Source organism: Scyliorhinus canicula, chromosome 6, assembly GCF_902713615.1.
Source record: "Scyliorhinus canicula chromosome 6, sScyCan1.1, whole genome shotgun sequence".
In the NCBI taxonomy this organism is placed as follows: domain Eukaryota; kingdom Metazoa; phylum Chordata; class Chondrichthyes; order Carcharhiniformes; family Scyliorhinidae; genus Scyliorhinus; species Scyliorhinus canicula.
The window spans coordinates 94,252,569-94,276,994 of NC_052151.1; the positions used below are offsets into that span (position 1 = coordinate 94,252,569).

The 24,426-nt window shown below is 44.5% G+C and overlaps 1 protein-coding gene across 5 annotated transcripts in view; it reads right to left on the bottom strand.

Annotated features, from left to right (window-relative positions):
* cep85l (centrosomal protein 85, like) overlaps positions 1-24,426 on the bottom strand; it is a 355,373-nt gene that overhangs the window by 313,703 nt on the left and 17,244 nt on the right. Inside the window, exon 1 of one of the 5 annotated variants that reach the window (XM_038799675.1) lies at positions 14,235-14,562. The exons of 2 other annotated variants lie outside the window; for them this stretch is intronic. In XM_038799675.1, coding sequence (XP_038655603.1) covers positions 14,235-14,295 — 61 coding nt within the window. In that variant the 5' untranslated portion in view covers positions 14,296-14,562. Of the gene's footprint in view, positions 1-14,234; positions 14,563-24,426 lie in introns of those variants that run through there. 2 more of the 5 variants (XM_038799674.1, XM_038799677.1) reach the window with 2 other exon arrangements.

Below are 24,426 nucleotides of genomic sequence, written 5' to 3' on the forward strand. Positions count from 1 at the left end.
CTGATTAGGACTGAGTCAGTTTGGGGAGATGTACAACAGTGAATTATCACATGATAGAAATCTTTCACATATCATTCAGCTTACATATCTTCTCGGGAAATGATTCATTTTGCATACAGAAAAAAACACTTCAAAAACGCTTTGCAACTTGTATGAAATAGCAAGAGGTTTTTGAATAAAATGGGATTTTGGGAGACATTAACAAATGGTCCCTAAATGAGCACAGTGCAATCTCTGCTCAGTTAAAAAAAAGTGAGCACAGTAAGAAGTCTTACAACACCAGGTTAAAGTCCAACAGGTTTTTTTCAAACACGAGCTTTCGGAGCACTGCTCCTTCCTCAGGTGAATGAGGTGAACATTAACCTGAGGAAGGAGCAGTGCTCCGAAAGCTCGTGTTTGAAACAAACCTGATGGACTTTAACCTGGTGTTGTAAGACTTCTTACTGTGCTCACCCCAGTCCAACGCTGGCATCTCCACATCTTTAAAAAAGTGTGCTGTAATGAGGAGGTTAGGGAATATCTGTCATAAAACAGAAAATGCTGAAAAAACTCAATAGGTCTTGCAGCATCTGTGGAGAGAGAACATTCTGGCCAATGTTTGATTCCCATATGACTCTCTTTTGGGATATTGATATATGTACTTTGCCCTCCCTCTGTTTTCACCTATCTGATAAGTAAAAGACCTGTGGAAAAGGACAGCAACTTTTGTAACACCGAGGAGGTGGGGGGGGGGGGGGGGGGGGGTTGCTTCCAGGTGCAAAACAAGGACAAAACAAGGATTGATTAAGGAAACGGTTAATTAAGAACAAATTGTGTTTAACTAACTTGCTTGGTTTTTTTGATGAAGTAACAAAGAATGTTAATAAGGGTTATGGTTAATTTCAGTACATGGATTTCCAAAAGGTGTCCGATAAAGTACCACACAACTGGCTTCTCAGCAAAGTTGAAGCCCATGGAACAAAGGGGACTATGGCTGCATGGATACAAGGCTGTCTGACAGACAGGAAACAGGGAATCGCAGTGAATGGCTTTTTTTTGGAATAGAGGAAGATATAAAGTGGAATTCTCAGAGGTCACTGTCAGGGCCGTTGCTTTTCCTGATCTATATTAATTACCTAGACATTGGTGCACTGGCCACAGTTTTAAAACATGAAGATGCCACAAATCCTGGAAGTATAATGAGCTGCGATAAGGATAGTGACAGACTTCAAGATAGACTGGCTGCTGGAATGAACAGACAAGTAGGAGACAAAATTCAATGCAGAGAAGTGTGAATAATACATTTTGGTAGAAAGAATTAGGAGAGATAATAGAATAAAAGATACCATCTAATGGGATGGAGGAGCAGAGGGACCTGGGAGATAGGTGCACAAATTATCAAAGCTGGCAGGATTGGTTGAGAAATCCATTAATAAACCAAATGGGATTCTGGACTCCATAAGGTGAATCATACAGTATTAAAGGGAGAGAGTTATAATAAACCTGTATAAAACCCTGGTTCAACCTTGACTAGACTGGGGCTATTGTGTCAAATTCTGTGCATCACGTTTTGTGAAGAATGTGAAGGCATTGGAGGTGGTGCTGAAAAGATTCACAAGAATGATTCCAGACTTGGGAAAATTCAGTGAGTGGATAGATTGGAGAAGCTGGGTTTGTTCTCCTTGGAAAAAAGAAGATTGAAAGGAGAGTTGTCAGAGGTTTTCAAAAGTACGATGGCTTGGAAGAGCATCGGGAGTAACTTTCATCGGTGGAAGGGTGAAGTAGCAGAGAACAAATATTTAAGGTGATTGACAAAAGATGCAGCGGTGACATGAGGGAAAGTTTCTTTATGCCTCACGTGGTTAGGATCTGGAATGCTCTGTCGTCAAAAGAAAATTGGATATAAAGAACAGTTACTCTCTAATCTCCATAGGCTTCACCTTTGCTACAAGGGTTACTCTTGCAGAGCTGGTATTTTGTGTTTCACATATTTTGTCACAACACTCAAGAGCCTTCCAGGACAAAACAGATTGGCACCCCATCCACTACCTTAAACATTCACTCCCTCCGATGCACTGTGGCATTAGTGTGTACCATCTAGAAGATGTACTGCAGCAACTCACCAAGGGTCCTTCAATAACCTTTCAAACCCGCTACCTCTGCCAACTAGAAGGATAAGGACAACACTTACGTGGGAACAGCATCAAGTTCCCCTCCAAGCCACACACCATCTTGACTTGAAACTATATTGCCAATCCTTCACTGTTGCAGAGTCAATGTCCTGGAACTCCCTTCCTGATAGGACTGTGGGTGTTCCTACTGCAGCAGTTCAAGACTGCGGCTCACTTTCGACTTCTCAAGGGCAATGAGGAATGGGTAATAAATATTGGCCTTGCCAACGAAGCCCACATCCCATGAATGAGTAAAGAAATCATTCTATAAATCTGTGGAAGGTGAGATGCCAGAGTTTTAATTTTGATGCTGCAAAATTTGGATCCTAGACCAAGGTAATCAAAATGAGAAGATTGATTAATTCCTTCCTGCCACTACTCTGTTCCCACTATGTTGCTATAACATTTGGGTGAAGATTGTCTTTGAATAAAACAATAGGATACATGTTCTTTTCACAAATCAACACATATTATAGTGACCGCCCGATCTTGATTCTAATGTGTAAAATGTGCCTCATACTAAATCAGACATGTGGATCTCTTCTTTACCAGGTTACCTCGCAGGCAGGCAAAGAGGAAAATATATACCAAAGTCAGTTTATCTCTGTAATCAGTCACTCACAAATTAAACAGAGGGCACGATTCAGCGGTCTCGTCACGCCTGACTTAGTGTTGGGACGAGGCCGTTGAAATTTGTGACGCTCAATGCATCTTGCGAGATTCAACGGAATCTCGTGAGACGTCACGGTCTGGATCTTGCCTTTACCAGGCTTGATCCAGATCAGCATATTTAAATTAGTTATATATTCGCCAGATTCACCAGGCGCCCAGGAATCATCCACCGTGCCTGGGAGACCTCACCAGGTTGCCGTTTAATGCTGGTCCACACAAATATGGACTAGTCGTAACAGCACCTGGGGTGGGTCTCACAAGCATTGAAGACCTGAGTGGTCGGAGACAGTGCAGAGTGACACGTTGGCTTTCCTTCTGGTACTTGGGCACCTTGACGGTGCCAGCCTGGCACTTTGGCAGTACCTGGCAGTGCCAGGGTGCCTAGGTGGCTCTGCCTGGCTGGCAGGACCACTGCCTGGGTGCCAGGATAGCACTACCAGGGGTTGGACCTGGGGGGGGTGGTTACCAGGTTGAGGAGGGTGGATGAGGGAGGGGGCTCCTGGGGGCCTCCATTGGTGTTGGTTGAGCTTTACGATTGGGCCATTGCCCCCTTACCCTTGCAGCTAACCTCCCAACATACCTTTTCCCATAACTTCCATCTCGCGAAACCCACCTGCTATTACCTATTTGTGATCTGGGCCACTCTATAATCCTGGGCCTCTGGTGATTGTTGTTCCCACAGCCAGCCACCACTTCCATGGGGTGCTGCTGAGCAAAATAGCTGGCCAGCACCTCTAGGCGGCCGGGACATCCCACCCCCCATGGTCCTGATCTTGGGGGAGATCCATCGATGGGCCTCTCAACTACCTGAGTGCCATGTAATACCAATGGGGCTACCCGAAGGATACAACACGGGTCTCATGTTGGCTCTCTGGCTGGCAGCTGAGAACCGTGATGCCTCTCTGTCAAAAGGTTCAAGTCTAAATCCAGGAGTGAAACATAAAAATCAAGGCTGACATTTTGTTGCAGGACTGAGGGAATGCTGTCTTTTGGGTGAGATGTTAAACTGAAGCCCCAACAATGACTATATTCAAAAGTACTTCATTTGCTGTGGAAAATTATCCAGTGGATGAAAGGCTCTCTATAAATCCATGTCTTTTATTATTTCCCTCAGTTCTGCAATAGAGTGCTAGCCAAGGTTTTTTTGTGCTCAAGTCTCTGGGGTAGGATGTAAATTCCACAATCTTCTGCCTCAGAGGCAAAAGTGAACCTTAGCTGACAGCTCAGCATCATTCCTCTTGAGTTGTGATATTGGATTCACAAGGGAGAAGGGAATAAAGAGATATAAAACAGAGTGGGAAGAGATAATTACAGTGAGAGAAACCACATGTAGAACATAAATACTGACATTGACCAGTTGGGAAAATTGTCTGCTTCTTGCAGTAGATTTTATGTAATTCTGTGAGGGTAGTTGGAATTTGCTTTGACTGTTACTTTGAACGTTCTTTTATTATCTGTGCAGCTAAAACAATTCACACTGGACCCTGCCTTGGCAAGTTTGTTCTCCATCCACCGTCTACATGATGGTACACAGGTGCAGAAGGTACAAGCCTGGAGTTTCCAGCATGTTTCACTGGTATTTCCAATGCAATTTACCCAAAATACAGAAAAATAATTAATGATCAAGGAACTGCATTTCCACAATGTTTTACATCAGTTTAAACAACACTGCACTGGCACAACACTGGTCATGTCCTCAGACTGAGTGAATTACCATGGTGAATTTCCATTAGTTGTGTTTGTGTGCCATCTTCGAGGAGGCTTTTAAAATGCAACTTTTTTTACGTGCAAAGACACTATTGGTATACTTTAAAAGCTTTCACTTTCCGCGGACCCGGGTTCAATTCCTGGCTAGGGTCACTGTCTGTGCGGAGCCTCCACTTTCTCCCCATGTCTGCATGGGTTTCTTCCGGGTGTTCCGGTTTCCTCCCACAAGTCCCAAAAGACATGCTTGTTAGGGGAATTGGACATTCCGAATTCTCCCTCGGTGTACCCGAACAGGCTCCGGAGTGTGCCAGTTAGGGGTTTTCCACAGTAATTTCATTGCAGTGTTAATGTAAACCTACGTGTGACACTAATAAAGATTATTATTATTGTTAATTCCTTAAATAATTGAATACTATACAGCAATATAAATAGTAAATGTTTCTGTATGGATTTTAAAAGTTATTTTCAGGTATTGTGGACTCGGCACTGATTAAAAGTATTTCATTTTTTGATAGACTAATTTCTATCTGTACTAAAACAATGTACACCGGGTTGCTACTCTTAATTACAGCAGTTGAATTTTTCAATACAATTGTTTTCGAAATCCTTTATAAAAAGTTACCCAATGCACAGGTTTATGGCAGATTTTACATTTAATGGTATGCAAGGTGAATTTGAGTTGAAATTTGTGCAAAAAATCACTGCAAAACAGCACCACTTAGAATGTGTTTGAACCAGTTCGTCAATGCACCCAAAGTGGAACCGTTATCACACTTTCCAATTGATACCACAATTGGTACGATCAGAAGGTTGAACTGGCTCCCTTCTTTTCGACCTCCTCGGTTGCTCACAACAACGGTTTCAGTTTATTTTTCGCGAGGATGTGCCTTTTTCAAATCAGAATCTATTTAATTATTTATACAGTGAGCAATGCAGAGACAAACAATGTTTTCTTGAGCTAATTAAATTTATGGATCAATAAACCATAATGGATATAAGAAATAAGGCAAGTTAAAGTGCAATAAAAAAAATTTAAACAATATATGGTAAAGTGAATATAACAGCAAATTACTGCGGAAACTGGAATCTGAAACAAAAACAGAAAATACTGGACAATCTCAGCAGGTCTGACAGCATCTGTGGAGAGAGACAGGAGCTTTGACAAAGAGTCATCCAGACTCGAAAGGTTAGCTCTCTTCTCTCTCCACAGATGTTGTCAGATCTGCTGAGATTGTCCAGTATTTTCTGTTTTGTTTCAGATTCCAGCATCTGTAGTAATAGGATGTGACTGCACTGGAAGTGGTGCAGTGGCGATTCACCAGGGTGTTACCTGGGTTAGAACATTTAAGTTATGAAGAGAAGTTGGATAGGCTTGGTTTGTTTTCACTGGAGCGAAGAAGACTGAGGGGGTGACCTGATCGAGATGTACAAGATTATGAGGGGCATGTACAGGGTGGATAGGGAGCAGCTGTTCCCCTTAGTTGAAGGGTCAGTTACGAGGGGACACAAGTTCAAGGTTTTGGGGGCATTTGAGGAAAAAAGATTTTACCCAGTGGGTGGTGACGGCAATGTCTGGGAAGGTTGCCTCACATCCTGGATGAGCACTTGGCACACCATAACATACAAGGTTATGGGCCAAGTACTGACAAATGGGATTAGGTAGGCAGGTGAGGTGTCTCTGTGTGTCGCTGCAGACTCGATGGGCCGAATGCCTCATCTGCACTGTATTATTCTGTGATTCTGTGATGCTGTCAGACCTGCTGAGATTGTCCAGTATTTTCTGCTGTATGGTAAAGTGACTTTTGCTTGTCCTTGAATGGTAGATTGTTAAACGCTACAGTCGATTTATGTTAGTTGCTTTCTTGGATGCAGTCACATGTAGAAGATGCTGCAATTATTACGAGATCTCGGTTGGCTGGAAGGTTGACTTCTCAAACCAGTTGGCACACATGCTTTTTCCGAGAGAGAGTGGGAGAGAGCGCTGCTTTCAGTCTGATTCCACTGCTGAAAACATTCTTGACACTCCCTGTGGCACTTGCAATCTCTTGGCAGTAGCTGCAGCCTGCACTTCTATGCTTCACCCATTGGGTGTTTCCAAGGGATTTGGGTTGGATCTGGCTGTGGCAACCATTTTTTCAATATCCAGCACTTTACATTTTAATCTCTATTCCTCAGTGACGTGTTTTGATGGATCTTTGAATTATAGGAAACGCTCCTCGCTTCACACTCCCCTGAGGCCGTCTTGTTTGCTTTTCACCTTCACCTTTGGAAGGTGGCCTTGCATTTTTAAGTATTTTCTTCTGCTTCATTTCAAATTGCAAAATTTCCAGTCAGTTCAAAGAAATATTTTCAAAAGTAAAGGGCCGCACTGTTGTGACACCTCGGCATCACAAGAAATTAAATTAGATTCACTTTCATTTCATTACGAGATGTAAAAAAAAGCCACATTCACTGCCATTCACTCTCATAGCCTTGGTCTAAATTAATCCATCAGTTCTAACTGGGTCTCTTTAAGGTCTTACATTCATTTTTCCTTTTCAGATGATTGGGTACAAACTAAATCTGTCTTCCATTGTAAGGAATAGGCTGACATAGGGGTTCTGAAGTTGCTTTTTCTTTGGTGGTCGGCATGACAGATAGTTTTGTTCGTAACCCCTGCCTGTTCCTTGCTGTAATTCTGGAACTAGTATCGTCCAAGGGGTTTCAGTGGGCTACCTGGCTGTTTGCTCCCAGATTGCTGGTAACAGCCAAGCTGCCCGAGGTTACCAGTCGGATCTGTGCTTCTCACTGGCCCAGCCATCATGCTGTTTAGGACACAGGCTTTTAACATGAAAATGTTTCAGATTGCTAGCCTGGTCGGCTCAGATCAGATTAGTTTTAATCCCTCGCTCTCCACCTCTCTAACCTGTGAATTTGTTAGCTCCAACCCAGGTGCATTCACTAATCCGATTTCTAGGAGATTAGAGGGCTCTCATTGGATTTTTGCCTCCTGTAGGAATTCTGGTTTTGCATCCGGCCATTCACTTTTAGTGTGTTTGGTCTCTTTCATCTTGTTTATCAATGGTTAAAATCCGCATGGGTTTCACTGTTATTCCCCTCGTGACCTCCACAGGTATTGCCTGTTTTGGGATAGGTTCTCCAACCTTGCCCTTTGTTCTGGTAATGGGCATTTATCCTAACGAGCTCCATATCCCCTGGAACAGTAATGCCCCCACGTGGATGTTCAGCTCCTGTTGTCCTTCCCTGGGACTCTCAACTGAGTGGGGCATCACCCACATTCTTTCTTCCTATATTTGGAATTTTTTCTGGTCCCCGTTTAAATCTTCCATGAAGACATCTGCTAAACCGATATTGTCTCTCTTCCTTCATCCTTTTTAATATTTACAGGCCCTTCATAAACCTTTTTAGCTCCTGTTGGCCTGCCTTCGGCCCTTTTAACTTCAAATGACTGTTCCTTAGATACCACACCTCCCAAAGATTGTATCCTGCCCCAGTTTACTTTTACTGGCCTAGACTTGGCCACTTCACTTTAAGTCCCAGTAGTTGTTCCCTAGATTCCCCAAATCTCCCTGGTTCTATTGTCCCATCGGGTGTCTGAAACTCTCTTGGTTCCTTGGACTCTTGTCGATTCCTCCTGGCTTTCTCCAGCCTTTTCAACTTCTCTGGACTATCTCCCATGTTTTCTGTTTACTATTCTCCAGATTGCCTCGGTTGCCTCAAGATTCCCGAAAAAGATGAGACGACTTAGGACACTCTCACTTTTTATCCATCTAGGACATTGCCTAGGTGCAGGTCAATCCCTGGGGCCAATCTGGGGGCAACATCTACCGTCCAGGCGCACCTGGTATGAGGGGAGGGGCATGTAGGCCACTTCAATACCCTTTACCAACACCTTGGCACTTCCTGCACTTTCTGATGAAAAGGGCATGCCTTTACCCAGCAGTAGAGTTTGGTTCACCCCAGTATCCTTCAGTATCACGAGAGGCTCACACGTCTTGTTCTGGGGGAAATGTGATCACTCTTCCTTCAAAATCAAATTGCTTCTAACTCTCAGGGATCTCTCAGTAGTGTGTCTACAGGAATTTGGTACCATAGTCTGGTCTGCGATGCTCTCTGTCTGACTCCCATTTCCTGCATGGGGTTTGTGGTGCATGGGCACCACAACAAATCCAGCAGGTATTTTTCCCATAACCTCCAGTGAGGCCTGCTGCCTTGCAGCAGGTAAAACACACAGGTGTCTTGGTCTCAGCACCGTCCTTTCATTCTGAGGAGGGACCCCTGCATTTCCAGTTGTCCCTTCCCTCCCAAGGTTGCTCAGTTTCCTATCACTTTCCCACCTTCTATCCTTCTCAGTTGGTTGGGAGTGACGAGGGAAAGATTTCCTTTCAGTTGGGAAGCAATTTGTGGAAAAGCTCAGAATCATTGGCTAGAGCTGCTGCCTGCCTGGCCCCTGTGACTTTCTTCCTTCATGGGTGTTTTTATTGGGAAGGAATCGAGTTTTTAAGCTCCCCGAGGAAGGTGGCTTCAATTTTAAGGGCCTGTAACCACTGGTCAAAAGCAAGCTGCATGAGCAATTCAAATTTCAGGTCGGCCAGGTCAAATCGCTTCCTGAGAGTACGGAATTTCTGACGGTATGCCTCGGCCACTAACTGGTGCATATTTACATATCCCTTTTTGCTGCCTCAAAGTTTGATTCACTTTCCTCAGGCAAGTAAACCTTATGAGATTTTCCCATCAGCCTACTTTGCAACAGCATAGACCAGTATTGGGCTGGCCACTTTTAACTGCTGGGCTACCCCTTTCAAAAGGTATCCATCTCTTCTTCAAACTTAGGGAATATGTGGACAAACCTGAATACCTCAGTCCTTAAATTTGAGGGAGTGATATCTTCAAAGTGAACGGTTGGATTCTCCCTTCTCAGCTTGAACTGTTTTGAGGATTTTCTTCACCCGGGGGGGTGGTGGGGATCTGGAACTCTGTCTAAGAGGGTGGTAGAGACAAAAAACCCCATCACATTTAAAGATATCCTGATATGGAGTTTCTGTGGCCTGCAGGGCTACAGACCAGGAGGTGGAAGTGGGATTAGACTGCGTAAACCATTTTCAGCCAACACAGGCACAATGGGCTGAATGGCCTCCTCTGTGCTGTAAATTTCTGGGATTCTGTGATGACAAGTGGTCCTCGTGTTTTTAACCAAGACAGACCTCGGACCAGTCATTTACTCCAAGTGTTGATGTGATGGATCAAGTTATAAGGTGACAGGTACCAAGGGCAGCAGGAGCAGTGAATAAAATGGAAATGGAAATATCAGTAAATGCTGCTATAGTTTTATCTGTATGTGGTTCCATTTTAATAACTTCTCCTAAATGTTTCTTTCCTTTTTTACGTTCCTGGACATTTTAAGTGAAAGAAAAAGTTAATTTATTAACCAATCAACCGGACAAAACAAATAATAAAAATGCATATCACACACATGGGTATCAGAAATGAGGGAGGTTAGAGTCTAATAAAAACGTTAAACGAATACATGGTTAAGTGCCCTTTGCTAGTTCTTGAGACATTGATTTTTGAGCGCTGCGGCCAATGTAGATTAGTTGGTTTCTTGGATGCAGTCAAATGTAGAGGTTATTGCAATTATTACGTGATCTTGGTTCACTGGTAGCTTTCTGAAGGTTGACTTCATGAACTGGGTGACACATACTTTTTGAAAAGAGAGCAGGAGGAAGCATAGCTTTCAGCCGGTTTCATCTGCTGAAAACTTTCTTGACACTTCCTGTGTCACTGACAATGGGCGGGATTCTCCCTTACCCGGCAGGGCAGGGAGTCCTGGCGCCGATGAGTGACGTGAACTACTCCGGTGTTGGGCCACCCCAAAGGTGCGGAATCCTCCACACCTTCAGGGGCTAGGCCGGCCCCAGAGTGGTTTGCGCCACGCCGGCTGGCGGGGAAAGGGCTCGGCGCCACGCCAACCGGTGCCAAAGGGCCTCCACCAGCCGTCGCGAGTTGGCACATGCGTGGGAGCGCCAGCGTGTGCTGGTGTCATCCCAGCGCATGCGCAGGGGGAGTTCATCTCCACGTCAGCCATCGCGGAGGACCACAGCAGCCGACGCGGAACAATAAAGTGCCCCCATGGCACAGGCCCACCCGCGGTCACAGGCCCCGATCGTGGGCCAGGCCATTGTGGTGGCACCCCCAGGACCAGATTCCCCCCCCCCCCCCCCCCAAAGGACCCCGGAGGCCGCTCGCGCAGTCAGGTCCCGCCGGCAAATACCTGGTGTAACATATGCCGCCGGGACCCGCCAAAAACGGGCGGCCACTTGGCCCTTTGCAGGCCGGAGAATTGCTAGGGGGCAGCTGGCAGTGGCCACCAACCGGCACGGCGTGATTCCTGCCCCCGCCAAATCCCCGGCGCCGGAGAATTTGTCAGCCGGCGGGGACGGCATTCGTGCCGACCCCTGGCGATTCTTCGACCTGGTGGGAGGTCGGAGAATCCCGCCCAATCTCTCTACAGGAGCTGAAGCCTGGCCTGTTATACTTCATCCATTGTGTTCTTCCAAGGGGGTTTGAATGGGTTTTGATGGATCTTTGAATATGAGGAAATGTCTCTCCACACTCCCCCTAGGGTGCCTTGTCTGCTATTTCACATTTAGCTTGGAAGGTGGCTTTGCATTTTTAAGTAGTCTATTCTGTCTCATTTCTAATTACAACATTTCCAATCGATTGAAAGTTGAAAAGTCAAATTTTCAAAAATAATGGGGCACAGCCTCAATAATAATAAAAAAATAAAAGGGGAAAATTGAATTGCATGCAGTTTATTACTATATACCTCAGTTCTGTTATTTTATAGCAAGATATCAGTAGTATAGACACATCCAAATATTGTCAGCCTGTACACTAAAATAACCAACAATGCTCCACCTCAGCTACTATCTCAGGGAGTCAATAAAATTCTAATGCTCCATGTTTTGAGAGGAAAGTTAGCGTCAGTGCAAAGAGGACTAAGCAGTTGCACTAACTACTGCTCCCAACAGCATCAACTCTTTGTAAATGCTGCTCGTGAGGGAGAAATCTATCACTGATTAATTTTGAAATTAACCCTGCACTAACTTCAGTCACTGCAGGCCAACATACAATGCAAGGCAGCAGGGTTATTTGCTAATGAGCTTTCCCAAAATCTTCAGACATGGTTGTGAAATCTTAAAATAAAATTGAATGCACTTGTGCTATCAGAATGAAGTACCATGAGCGTTTGACAATTGGACATTCCACGTTTTGCACCTATTGGCTGCAAATGGATTAAATGGATTAAAGTCTGTCAACAGTATTCCAACATTTATCTCATATTTTCTCATTTAGATTTTTCCCTGCTAAGAATGGTCACTCATCTTGGGGTGCGGTCCAATGGCAATGGCAACCCTCTGAGACATCACCCACATGGTAATTATTCCTATCTGAACCTGGGAGAATGAGCATCAAAAGACTATTCACTCCGACGGCTATCACAGTTAAAACCGCCCTAATCCTTCTCTGTAATTAATGAAAGCAGAAACCTGGGTTATTTCTCCTCTTTGGTCAGCATCCACTGAAGTTAAAGTTTTCTTTTTTTTATTTGTTCATGAGTGAGGATATGAGTGTTGCTGGCTAGTCCAACGTTTATTTTCCATTCCTAATTGCCCTCAAGAAGGTCATGGTAAGCTGTCTTCTTAAACTGTTGCAGTCCACGTGCTGTAGGTACACCCGCAATGTTGTAAGGAAGAGAGTTACAGGATTTTGACCCAACGGCAATAGTAAGTGCACCTTCCAGTACTCTGTATCTGAACAGCTAACTCATACCAGCGCCTAGCTGGTATGCATGATTTAGCAACCTAGCCCTCAGGTGCTGTATTTACCTGAGGAAACATTGAAGGAGCCATCAACAATGTACTTGATCCTTCCCTTGGGGGAAGAAAACTGCTGAGTTAATATAATACGAATGTAAACTTTTCCAATTCTCATTCACATAATAATATCAATAGTTCTCTGATTGTAAATTTGTGTTGAATTATGGATGCATTACATGCTTGTAGTAAACAGCTGTTTGGTTGTAGAGAACTTGAGTATTGCTGAAAAAAGAGATTTCATCAAAGCTTTTCACTTTGCACTCATCAGGATAGTCGCAAGAATACTAATGTCAGGGGAAACAACAACTTTATACTTAGAACTTTTGTTATTTCCCCGACATTGGTATTTTTGTGATTATCCTGATGAATGCAAGGTGAAATTCTTTGACAAAATGTATTTTTTCAGCAGTACCTATTGTAGTTTGAAACTATCCAAACTTGTTTCACATTGGAGTGTCATAGTTACGGTACTACGTGACCGAAATCTAACTTGCGACTCTACTACATTTGAAGCGTGTAATTTGGTCTGTGCTGAGTTTATTACTTTAATACAGGGTGGTGATCATATCATTGCAATCGGCTTTAGATTGGGGGGGGGGGGGGGGGGGAACACTGCCAGGGATCCCTGCTCCCAATTGCTATTTAATGAGCCTGCTGGAAAATGTGGACAGCAGATGAGGACAGGGTCAGTGTCAGCTATGAAAAGCTTGTTGACGCACCACGTAATTTCAAACCTAAAGAATGACCACTTTTGTGAGGTACTGGACATGTCTGTGGAGCAATGCCCCAGGCTAAGATTGCTTCTGAAGAAGAGAAGATGAGAAATTTAGGGACAAAGGAGCCAAAGATAAGTGAAGTGCTGGGGTTTTTCTTGTTATTGCACATTCTTTTTAAACATGATAAGTGGGTTATTTCAGGACAATTTCAGGCAAATATTTAGCTACCAACAATGTAGACTATTAATCTGGTTTACTGCAGTGCATAGAATCGAATCCTAATTAGCAGTAGGACCTCAGTTTTAAAAAATCAAACACGGAACACATTTCTGCCATTGAAATTGGGCTCAGAGTTTCAAATGCATCAAGATTTCACAAACTTCAGCTCCAGGGATGAGATCAGGGTATGATTGAAAGCAAAGGAAGTAAGAGACCAAACAACAACCAGTCACTTAAAAAACCACCAATATTTCAGGCAAAGAAATCTTAGGAGATGATTTCCACTGTTAATACATGGTAGTGTGACGCCACTTCTTTTTGCACACATTTAGGATTTTTACCCCAACATTTCAAATTATAGCCTTTTTCAAATCAAGTCTTAAATAGACTTAAATGTACATGGAAATACCGGTAAATCTTTTTCGATGAACAATATCAATGTTTTCAAAGTAAGGGCATTAAAGTCCAAAGTCTGTCACATGAGATTTACATTTAACCTGTAAAACCAACCCATAATTAAGTTTATGATATTATTAAAATGAAGAGCAGGAAAGTACAGACTTCGGCTTCATTAGAAAATGTCTAGTTTCCATTTAAATGAGGCACCTCTGCAACCTTCTGGAACAGAACCACTATTCACTAATTAACTTCAACTAGCACAGTGTCTTCACAATCTCTCCTAACAAGCACAGAACATGCCTCCAGACTTAGTTTCCTTATCTTTGTCAATTCTTGTGCTCTGAAAGCTTATTTCGACTGAATACTGCAGCTAGTCTTGAATCGTACACTGAGTAGCCACTCAGCTGGTAGGAACATCCCACTCCAGCTGCTGTTTTCTTATTCAGCAAAAATAAATCCGCTCACTGAATCAGGATCAGCTTGCTTTTTACCTGTTTGTCTGCTGCAGCTTGTAAATCCACTCTTGTAGTCTGAAATTACTCTTCCCCACATAGCGAAGAGTTAAATGCCAGACAAAAGTAATCCAGAATTGACCATAAAAGTACTGAATTCAGTTCCTTAATACTCCTTCGAAACAGTGTCCTACTTGAGGTCCATTTTGTAGGATTGTCTACGAGGGTGAAGCAAACAGATTTTTCTAGTTTCCTGCTGCTGTAGTCCTGAGGATATCATGCAGCCCACCAACCCCCTCCCCACCCGAGCTGCTTCAGTACACTGATACAGACAGCCTGGCTGTATTGCTAGGATGTGATCTCACTCTGAGCTGTACTGTGTTCGCTGACAAATTCAATAGAGCTGAGTCTCCTCCCACAAACCTCTGGGCTGCCACTTATTAGCTTAGCCCGTAAACCTCCACTGGCTGCCAAGAGCAGGGAGTGCAAAAGATTTGGGAGGTTTTTTTTTAACACTTGGTCTCCAGTTTTACAGAATGGGCATCATTATACTGCTCGCACTTATCTGCAGCAGTTAAATATAGTGCAGGGTTTCCAGTGGGGATTGCTTCTTTAATTTGCTTGCCTGTGCCCTAAGGTCCACCTCCAGGCAGTACTTCATTTTGTCATGCATCTGCTGCATAATACATCATATTAATTTCTCCTCAGTCTGTGGATATCATTCCAAGAGCCAATAGAAAGTGCGCAGATTATGGAGACTCCCTCTGAACTATTATGGTTTGTCATATGGCTCCACTTTACGAGAATTACTCAGATGAATTCTCCAGTTCTCCCTGCTGCAGGGCTGACCAACGTGGGAAGGTAACTTCATATGTTTTTAATGATGCGAGCCTTGGCTTTGCATTGTGCCATAAGTGGTTCATTTTTCAAATTGCTTTTTAAAACTCACACATGAATTCAATTGACACAAATTACAAACTGAATTTGGAATTTGACGAACGGTGTAATGTCAGAGGGTAACACACAATGATCAGTCATCCATAAATTTCATTACACATTTCGCAAATACTCCTCCTTATAAGTATCCTATGTTAACAATCATTACCAAAGGTTACCTGGAACAAGGAAAATAACATTTCATTTTTTAAATTTATATTTTTAATTTTTTTAATGTTTTTATTTAATGTACCTTCTCAGAATTTCCCTGGAAATTGGCCACAGAGTTTGTACATTTTGCTAGGCATCAGTCCTATCATTAGATTAACTGAATAGCTAAAATCAGCGAAGAATGTATTGGAACAGAAGGGGCGGGATTCTCCGACCCCCCCGCCGGATCGTAGAATCGCCGGGGGGCAGCGTGAATCCCGCCCCTGCTGTCCGCCGAATTCTCCGGCGCCACGCTGGTCGGTGGCAGCTCGCAGCGGCCCCCTCGGCGATTCTCCGGCCCGCGATGGGCCAAAGTCCCGCTGGTTTTTTGCCAGTCCCGCCGGCATAGATCAGACTAGGTCCCTTACTGGCGGGACCTGGCGGCGTGGGCGGGCTCCGGGGTCCTGGGGGGGGGGCGCGGGCCTGTGCCATGGGGGCACTCTTTTCCTACGGCCGACGCGTAGGTGAACCCCCCCCCGAGCATGCGCGGGGATGACGTCAGCAGCCGCTGATGCTCCCGCGCATGGGCGGACTCGCGCCAGCGGCGGAGTCCCTTCGGCCCTGGCTGGCGCAGCGCCAAAGGCCTTCCACGCCGGCCAGCGGGGCGCAAACCACTCCGGTGCCGGCCTAGCCCCTGAAGGTGCGGAGGATTCGCCACTCCATCCTGCCGGGACCCCGCCCAAGAAGGAATCCCGCCCAAGATGTCAAGGTTTGGAGGAAAGAAAGAGGACTGACCTTAGATGATAAGAAAACTACAACTTGAATTTACAAAGCACCTAAAGCATAGTTAAAAACTCCCAAGGTGCTGAACAGAGTATTATCGAACCAAGCCCCACCAAAACACCTAAGGAGATACCAGTCCAGATGAAAGAACTGGTGGAATTGGGAATTTTTGAGAATCAGTTTAAAGAAGAAAAGAGAGGTGGAGAGGTTTAAGTTAGGAATTCCACAATTTCAAATCTTGACAGCTGAAGGCATGGTCGTTAATGGTGAAGCAATTAAAATTGAAGATGCTCAAGAGATCATAATTAAAGGAGCATTGTTGGGCTAAAGAAGATTACAAAGATTTGGTGGTGAGAGTTCATGGAGAGATCAGAAAATGAGGATGATTAATTTTAAAATTCAGGCATTGATTAACCAGGAGCTAATCTATATTAGTGAATACGGTATGAGGGCAATTGGGATTGGTACAAGTTAGACCATGGCAGTAGTTTTTTGAATGACCTCAAGTTTACTGATGATAGAAAGTGAGAAGACTACACAGAGGTGTATTGGAATAGTCATGAAAATTGAGAGGCGGCAAAGGCATGGATGAGGATTTCAGCAGTAATTGAGCTGAGACAGGTGCAGAGTTGGGCAATGTTATGGAGGTAGAAATAGGCTGTAATGGTGATAGCCCAATTATGTGATCGTAAGTTCATCTTGGGGTTAAATCTGACAAGACGGTAATAAACAGTGAGACCTGCCCACTTTCTATCCCCCCACCCCACACTGACCTTACAACCCATCCCCAATCTCCCAGAACCTCAACTCCATGATCTCCTTCACACCACCAGTTACCTGTGACCTGGGGGTCCAGTTTCCACCAATGGGAATAGCTTCTTCCTATTAACTCTGTCCAGTCCCCTTATGATTTTGAAGGCTGGATCAAATCTTTTCTCAACTTTCTTCTCCAAGGGGAACAGCTTCTCCAATCGATCCATGTATCTAAAATCCTTCATCTTTCGAACCAATCACAGTAGCATAGTGGTTAGCACTGTTGCTTCACAGCACCAGAGTCCTGGGTTCGATTCCCACTTGGGGCACTGTCTATGTGGTGTATGCACGTTCTCCCCGTGTCTGCGTGGGTTTCCTCCAGGTGCTCCGGTTTCCTCCCACAAGTCTGAAAGGCGTGCTTGTTAGTGAATTGGACATTCTGAATTCTCACTCTGTACCCGAACAGGTGCCGGAGTGTGGCAACTAGGAGATTTTCACAGTAACTTCATTGCAGTGTTAATATAAGCCTACTTGTGACACTAATAAAGATCATTATTATTAAATCATTTCTGTACCCTCTCTGATCTTCAGAAACCAGAAGCAAACAAATTGCTTTGTGTTAATGACCCACATTGCTCCCAGCCAAACATGATCAAGGCATAGACCTGTATATATTAATACATTCCTTCCACAAACACCTTGCAATCAAATATGCAATGGCGTCATATGATATGTGCAAATTGGACTTTTTGGAACAAAGTGCTCCAAAGATTGTTAAGCCTAAGACTGCAGCTAGATGGATGAATTCAGGACGTTTGATCAACAATAATGTCTTAGAAGGAGATATATGATTTAGAAGAATCACTGACACAAATATTTAAAAATCAACTAAAAGGCACATCTAAATTAACTTAAGTAGAGAAGTCACCAGGTGTGGCCTACATTGAAGATTACTAAGGAATGGAATAGCCAAAGCATTAACCATGATTGTCCAACATTCTTCCGAACAAGGACTTATACTGAAGAGCTAAAACATGGTCAATCTTTTTCAAATGGGGAAAGAGTTAAGTCATCTAACTACAGATTAATTAGATGATGAGTCAAAATAAAACTTTGAGGAACCATAATATGGGATACGATTAGTGAAAAAAGATATGGGCTAATCAAGGATATAGATTTGCAGGACTGTTTGTGAATGGTAAACTGGGGTTGCAGTCACTCGAATTAAACTTGAATGAGTTCTTCACGTACCTGCGAAGAAAAATGCTGCCTCCCCTGCTCTTCCGCTTCATGTTCCTGGGTCTCAGCTTCTCATCTGACAGCTGGTGACAAGGGCAGGGCCTTCATGCTGATGAGATGTAATTCGACCCATTCAGCCCAGTACCGCAGGTCTCTTCCAGAATACCCAAGCAGCAAAATCATTGCTTCAGGATGCCAATTGTCTGTTCTATCACATTTCTTGTGGCAGCATGGCTTTCAAAGAATGCCAGATGTTCACGCGGGCATGGATTGTGTTCCGGAATCATCAGCTATCTGGACAGCGGATAGCTCTTATTGTCAATAACCAACCTAAGGTTTGCCATGATGGCTGAAATACAGAACTGCTGACAAAGTATGGCATCATGATTGCTTCAGGGTAATGGCAAATGCAGGTATTGACTTGCATGATGTGCAGCCTCTGTTAGGTGAAGTGGATGTCTAAATTCTCCCTCAGTGTACCAGAACAGGCACCGGAGTGTGGCGACTAGGGGCTTTTCATAGTAACTTCATTGCAGTGTTCATGTAAGTCTACTTGTGACACTAATGAAGATTATTATTGGGGCAGCATGGTGGTGGAGTGGTTAGCATTGCTGCCTCACGGCGCTGAGGTCCCAGGTTCGATCCCGGCTCTGGGTCACTGTCCATGTGGAGTTTGCACTTTCTTTCCGTGTTTGGTGGGTTGCGCCCTCACAACCCAAAAGATGTGTAGGATAGGTGGATTGACCATGCTAAATTGCCCCTTAATTGAAAAAAAAATGAATTAGCTACTCTAAAAAAAAATTTTTTAATGAAGATTATTATTATTATTAAGTGTGAAATGAAGGGATGGTGCATCCTCATCACCGCTATGTTTTTGCTGTTCCCCCATTAACCAAGTTGCATTTATTGGGTATGAAAGGGGAAATGCTCAAGGATAAGATTGTGGTGTGGAGGAGATGAAAGATAAGAGGTGCAGTCTTACAACACCGGCAGTCTGTCAATCATAAAAGATGTGCAATGATGGGGAAGTTGGATGTCAGAAGTAGGTTTGGGAATGAGGATGCCGTCATCTTTAGCAGTTTCAGCTCCACCAATGACAATAGGCCATTCTGATCACTGCCAGCTCTCTCTCCTCCATGTGGGTTAGGACATGCAAGGCTCCTTCCGCTTAGCTACTGATGTCTACAGGTGTGCACCACCTTGTCCTGCAAGAGAGACAAGTATGTCAGCAAGTGTCACACAATCTATTTGGGTGGGTGTATTGATCAAATAGCTGGCAATGTGCACAAGCTGTTGGATGTGTGTGTGAGATTAGCTGCAGTGCTGATGCATAGTGGAGCTATGAAAGTTGGGTGCAAGATTATAAGTAGCTGAGTGTTGGGGGTGTGAGGAATTGAGTGATGTCAGAGATCAATCGTGCAGTTTTCGGGATATTGCATTTATAGGTGTATTCACCGAATTTGACCACATGTCTGAAGTCATCAAATGTTTTGCAGCTATAATTTAGGTCCTTGGGCTAGATTATTGGCATTGACCTACACGGCTATCTGGTATTACTGCCATTCTGCCATGTCTTTAGAAAGCCTCCTGGCTCTATCTGACCACAGACTTTACTCATTTCAAGCTTCTCCACCAAGACCTCCAGTGTAGCATTGGAAAACCTGGCTGACTGCATGTTCAACCAATTGTCTGCCTCTCTTAAGTCAGAATCTGCTCTCAAAGGATTTCCATCGCCTGCTCCAGCCACATACACACCTCCCCTGAAAGAAGTGCACGCTAGTGAGTGTCCATTTTGTGCTTCCTGCTGATATGTGCAGCCAAAAAATAGTGCATTTTAGTGCTGGCTATATACTGGAATCATAGAAATGGACAAGCAGTATGAAGGCGGCATTCTGCCTCTATTACATCCAATAAGTGTGGGTTAATGTGGTCTCTGTAGCTATTTTTACGGGCTATCAAATTTAGTTCCCAAGGTTTTAAAGGAATACTAGTAATGTGAATAGAGCAATGGCTAAAGGGTACAGAAAATGAAAGCAAATTATTTTCTTCACAGTGCAGTATAACATAGCGGGTGAAGCTCCCCAGAGGTTGTATTGGAACCTCTCATGTTCTCTATTCACAGAAATAATTCAGCATGGGCAGGAAATAATGTCAACTTTTGCTGACAACATTGATTTAGAAGGCACAATAGACTATGAAGGACAATTCAGGAGGCTGCAGAGGACACACACAGGACACACAGCAATTCAATTAGCTAAGGGTTAAATTGTACATTTTACCCTAAGCAGTAAATTATTAGCAAAGCATGTTGTCGTGTTCAGATGGGCAGATGTGTAAGAGTAGGATTGTGGATGGTAAAAGTTTTACCATCTTGAAAGTTTGATCGGGTGTAATTAAATACAAATGCGAGGTGATGATATATCTGCACAATCTGAGAGGCCAAAGTTGGGATAGCATGCAGAAGCAAAATAGTGTGAATACTGGAAATCTGCAACAAAAACTGACAATGCTGTAAGTGCTCAGCAGGTTGGTCATGTCTGTGGGGAGTGAAACAGCGGCCACCATTTTCTGGACCCGTTCGCCATGGCTGCAGATCCCATTATGGCTGCTAACTCTCACGGGAGGTCCATAACAGCCCTACTCTCACACGCCAGATTAACCTTTATAAGATCATCTCTCAAATGCCTCTTTTTCAGGCTGGAAAGCTCAAGTTCTTCCAGTATTTTCTCATAACTCGGACCCCTGATATCAGGGAGCTGCATGATTGATACCAATAATTAATGGCCTTGATATTTCATAGTTCTTGGCCATCTCAATCAAGGAATAATCCTTCCCAAATCTTTATCTGTAAACTGCTCCTGGAAAATTCCAGGACTACTATAATGGAAAATGAGCATTTAAGTTCCAAAGGCATAGCTAATAGAAGCAGAGAAGAGTGAAGATGGCTCATCTCGTTGTGTGGTACCAAACCATACAAAAGATCTGGAGGGAGGTATTTTAACTGAGAGTGGGTTTTAAGCAGGTGGAGGTGGGTGTAAGGTTATTGCATAAACCCTCTCCTGGACAGCATTAATTTGGGGATTGTTCTCTTTTAAAGATGGGCCCGGTGGCCTTTGATATATATCCCACTTACCAGCTACTTACCCAAAATGTAAAGAGCTAGAAGCAGACAAAGTTCAGATAGTCAAGAGGCCAACCGGTGGCACTCAAGTAAAGTTATGCATAAGTTTCAAAACATTACTGAAGGTGCAAAAGTGTGGAATCTGGGCAGCATAGGCCAAGACATTCTGTACATGCCTGCCCTTACTGACATCCACACATGCAAACATTTAAAATTTGTCTTTTAGAGCCTGTGCTTTTTCCCTGCCAGATTTTAGTGAGTGGGTGATAGCAGCAATGTCTTATCATAGGACTTCATATGAGACCAAATGGCTGTGATTTTTATCCATTAATGAAGTTCCTACCTGAATAGGACAGGCACTTAAGCCATCTAAAATAAGCTAAAATAAAATACAGCAGGAGTTGGCAGACTTGAAGCAGTAATGGGGGAAGCCAGTTTTTGAAAGAGCTTTTAGCTGAATGGCTGCTGTGTCCCCATCACTTGAGGTGAGTTAACCACCCTCCTCCCCTCCTCCCCTCCCTTCCCGCCAACCTCACCTCATCCGGTGTTGCTTTTTGTTTGATTTCAGCTGGGCAACAGTTTGAGATCACATCGGCCTCAGTGTCATGGAGCTAAGAAAGGGGAAAACATCCAGTGTTTTTCTCCTGACTACCAGCTAGTTGGAAACTGTGGGCGGGGAGGGGGGGGGGGGGGGGTGTGAATCCCGCACAGCTGCTCCAACGCCGGCTGCCGAATTCTCCGCCGCCGGTTTACGGGCGGGGGCGGGGATCGCGCCGCGCCGGTTGGGGGTCGTTGAAGCAGCCCCCCCGGTAATTCCCCGGGCCCCAATGGGCCGAGCAGCCACTCGTTTTCGGCCAGTCCCAGTGGCGTGGATTAGACACGGCATGGATTACCGGCAGGACCTGGCTTGGAGGGCAGTTCGCGGGGGTCCTCAGGGAGGCGTGGGGGGATCCGTCACCGGGGGGGGGGGTTCCCCCAAAGTGGCCTGGCCCGCAGTCGGGGCCCATCGATCTGCGGGCGGGCCTGTGCCATGGGGAAACTCTTTCTCTCCACGCCGGCCTCTGTAAGGCTCCGCCATGGCAGGCGCAGAGAAGAAACCCCCTGTCCATGCACAGGAAACACGCTGGCAATCCTGCGCATGCGCCAATTCGCGCCAGCTGGCGGAGGCTCTTTGGCGCTGGTTGGCGCGGCCCATCCACTCCAGCGCCGGCCTAGCACCTGGAAGTGCAGAGGATGCCGCATCTTCCGGGCAGCCCAACGCCGGAGTGGTTCACGATTCCGGGGGAATCCCGGCTACGTATGTATGAGAATATCATGGATAGATGAGGACAGGTTCCAAATACGTTGCGATGGCCTGCATGGTAAAATAACTTGGGAGCAATCACAATCGAGCCTCACCTATAAACAAATGTCCAATGGGTGAGGTACTGGAAGGCTACCGTCATCTATAGAACCATGGGCGGGGTTTTACTGTCCTGTCGTAGTGGGGATGGGGCTGTAAAATGTGGCAAGCACTTTGATTTCGACAAGCCTGGAAAATACCGGAGGGACTGCAAAATCCAGCCCCAGAGCTTAACAATGGTCAAGATTGCTAGGATAGGACCATTGAAGTTCTGAACATGTGGTACAGGTTTCTCAATTTTCAGTGCCCTTTGACTAAGCAATTAGGACCTTGAAATGCAATTGCTACCAATTTAACATTGGTCTAGAATTTCCACGGAATTTTCAACATTAGGGTGGCATTTCAGCAATGAGGAACCTTGCAGGTAACCAACACACCTCAATTTTACTTTTAAATCTCACTGTACAAAACCTTCTCCTTTCTTTTGCTCCACTCTAGCGTTTCACCCACTGAAATCTTAAACTCATTAACACAGCTCCACCCCTGGACAACTTTAAAAAGAAATTTCACTGTGAAATCGGGATCAAATTTTCCAAAACTATCAATGCTTTATTAGGTATCAGAATCTGTTGCAAAAAGCGAGAAAACCTTCCACAATAATAATTCTTTAAACATGCAGCAGGTTTTAAACTATTTTTCACATCATCAATAAGATAGAGAGAGACACCCAAAATGAAAGAAAATGAATTGGCTCCTCCTGGCCCATAATAGTTTCACTGAACGTGTGTTGCCCGAGACCCATTTTTACCAACCAACCATCCTTCAGAACCCACGGCGCCCAAACTTCACGACCCACCCTGTAATGTGACAGGTGAGCCCGCTTGGTCCTCACGAGCTCACTTGCTTTGTTATTCAAGTTACATTTCTCCTAAGGACTTCAGCGGATGATTAAAGATCTCAACTGCATCCATTGAAAAAAATCAAGAGGTTGGTTTTGAGGGTTTTAATCTTTCATTTGCCAGTACTTCCCTGCAGATAACACACATGAACTTTGCATCCTGATTTGGAGTGTCATAACTAATAAACCCATACATCAAGAAATCATCTTTATGCTGCTTTGTTCCTGTTTTCAGCTTCTTCTTCATGGGTTGTTCACCAGAGGCCCTGGAGCTCACACCAGCACTGCTGGCAGCGACAAAAAGTGGAAATCGCTCTTGCACCCAGAGCTCATGACATCACTGTGTGAGGTGCGTGACCTGCTCTCTGCCGCTGCTTCTGGAGAGAAGGCTCCATTGATTTTTTAAAAGAATCTGCTCCTGGGTCAGTACGTCAAAGTCAGGAGGAGGCAGTCTACCTCAGTGGCATCTGGGCCTGCGCACTGCTGAGGGGGCACGCACACTCGGCATTGCCGGTTTTCTGAAAGCCAGTCGCGGCTATTGGGTACTTCTTACCATGATTGGGAACACTGCAATGGATGGCCCCGCGACCCTCCCGACACCTGCCCGTTACCCAGGTGACCCTGAGCTTGAAAATGACTGTTGTAAGGTGCCAATGGCAAGACTAGCTAAGTGTTGGTGTATATTTCAGTGTACTACTAGCACAAGTCAGATCACGGCTATCAGGACAGAAAAGCAGAATTACAGAATGATACTACAGCCGCTAAGTTTCACACTCAGCGTCAAATCAGATGACCTATTGCGTCTTTCTCACCGTTTAACAGTTTAGAATTACAGTGCTCTTCAGTGTCCATGTACAAATTGCAAAAAAATAGTCAGCTGTCCCTTTCCTTCAAAACAAACTATTACTGAAAGTGCAAGATTTGCTTATGACCTTATGTATTGTTTCTTCAGTGTAAACCGATGCTAAGAGAACTGGCTTTGCACAGAACAGCTGCTTCCTTTAACACT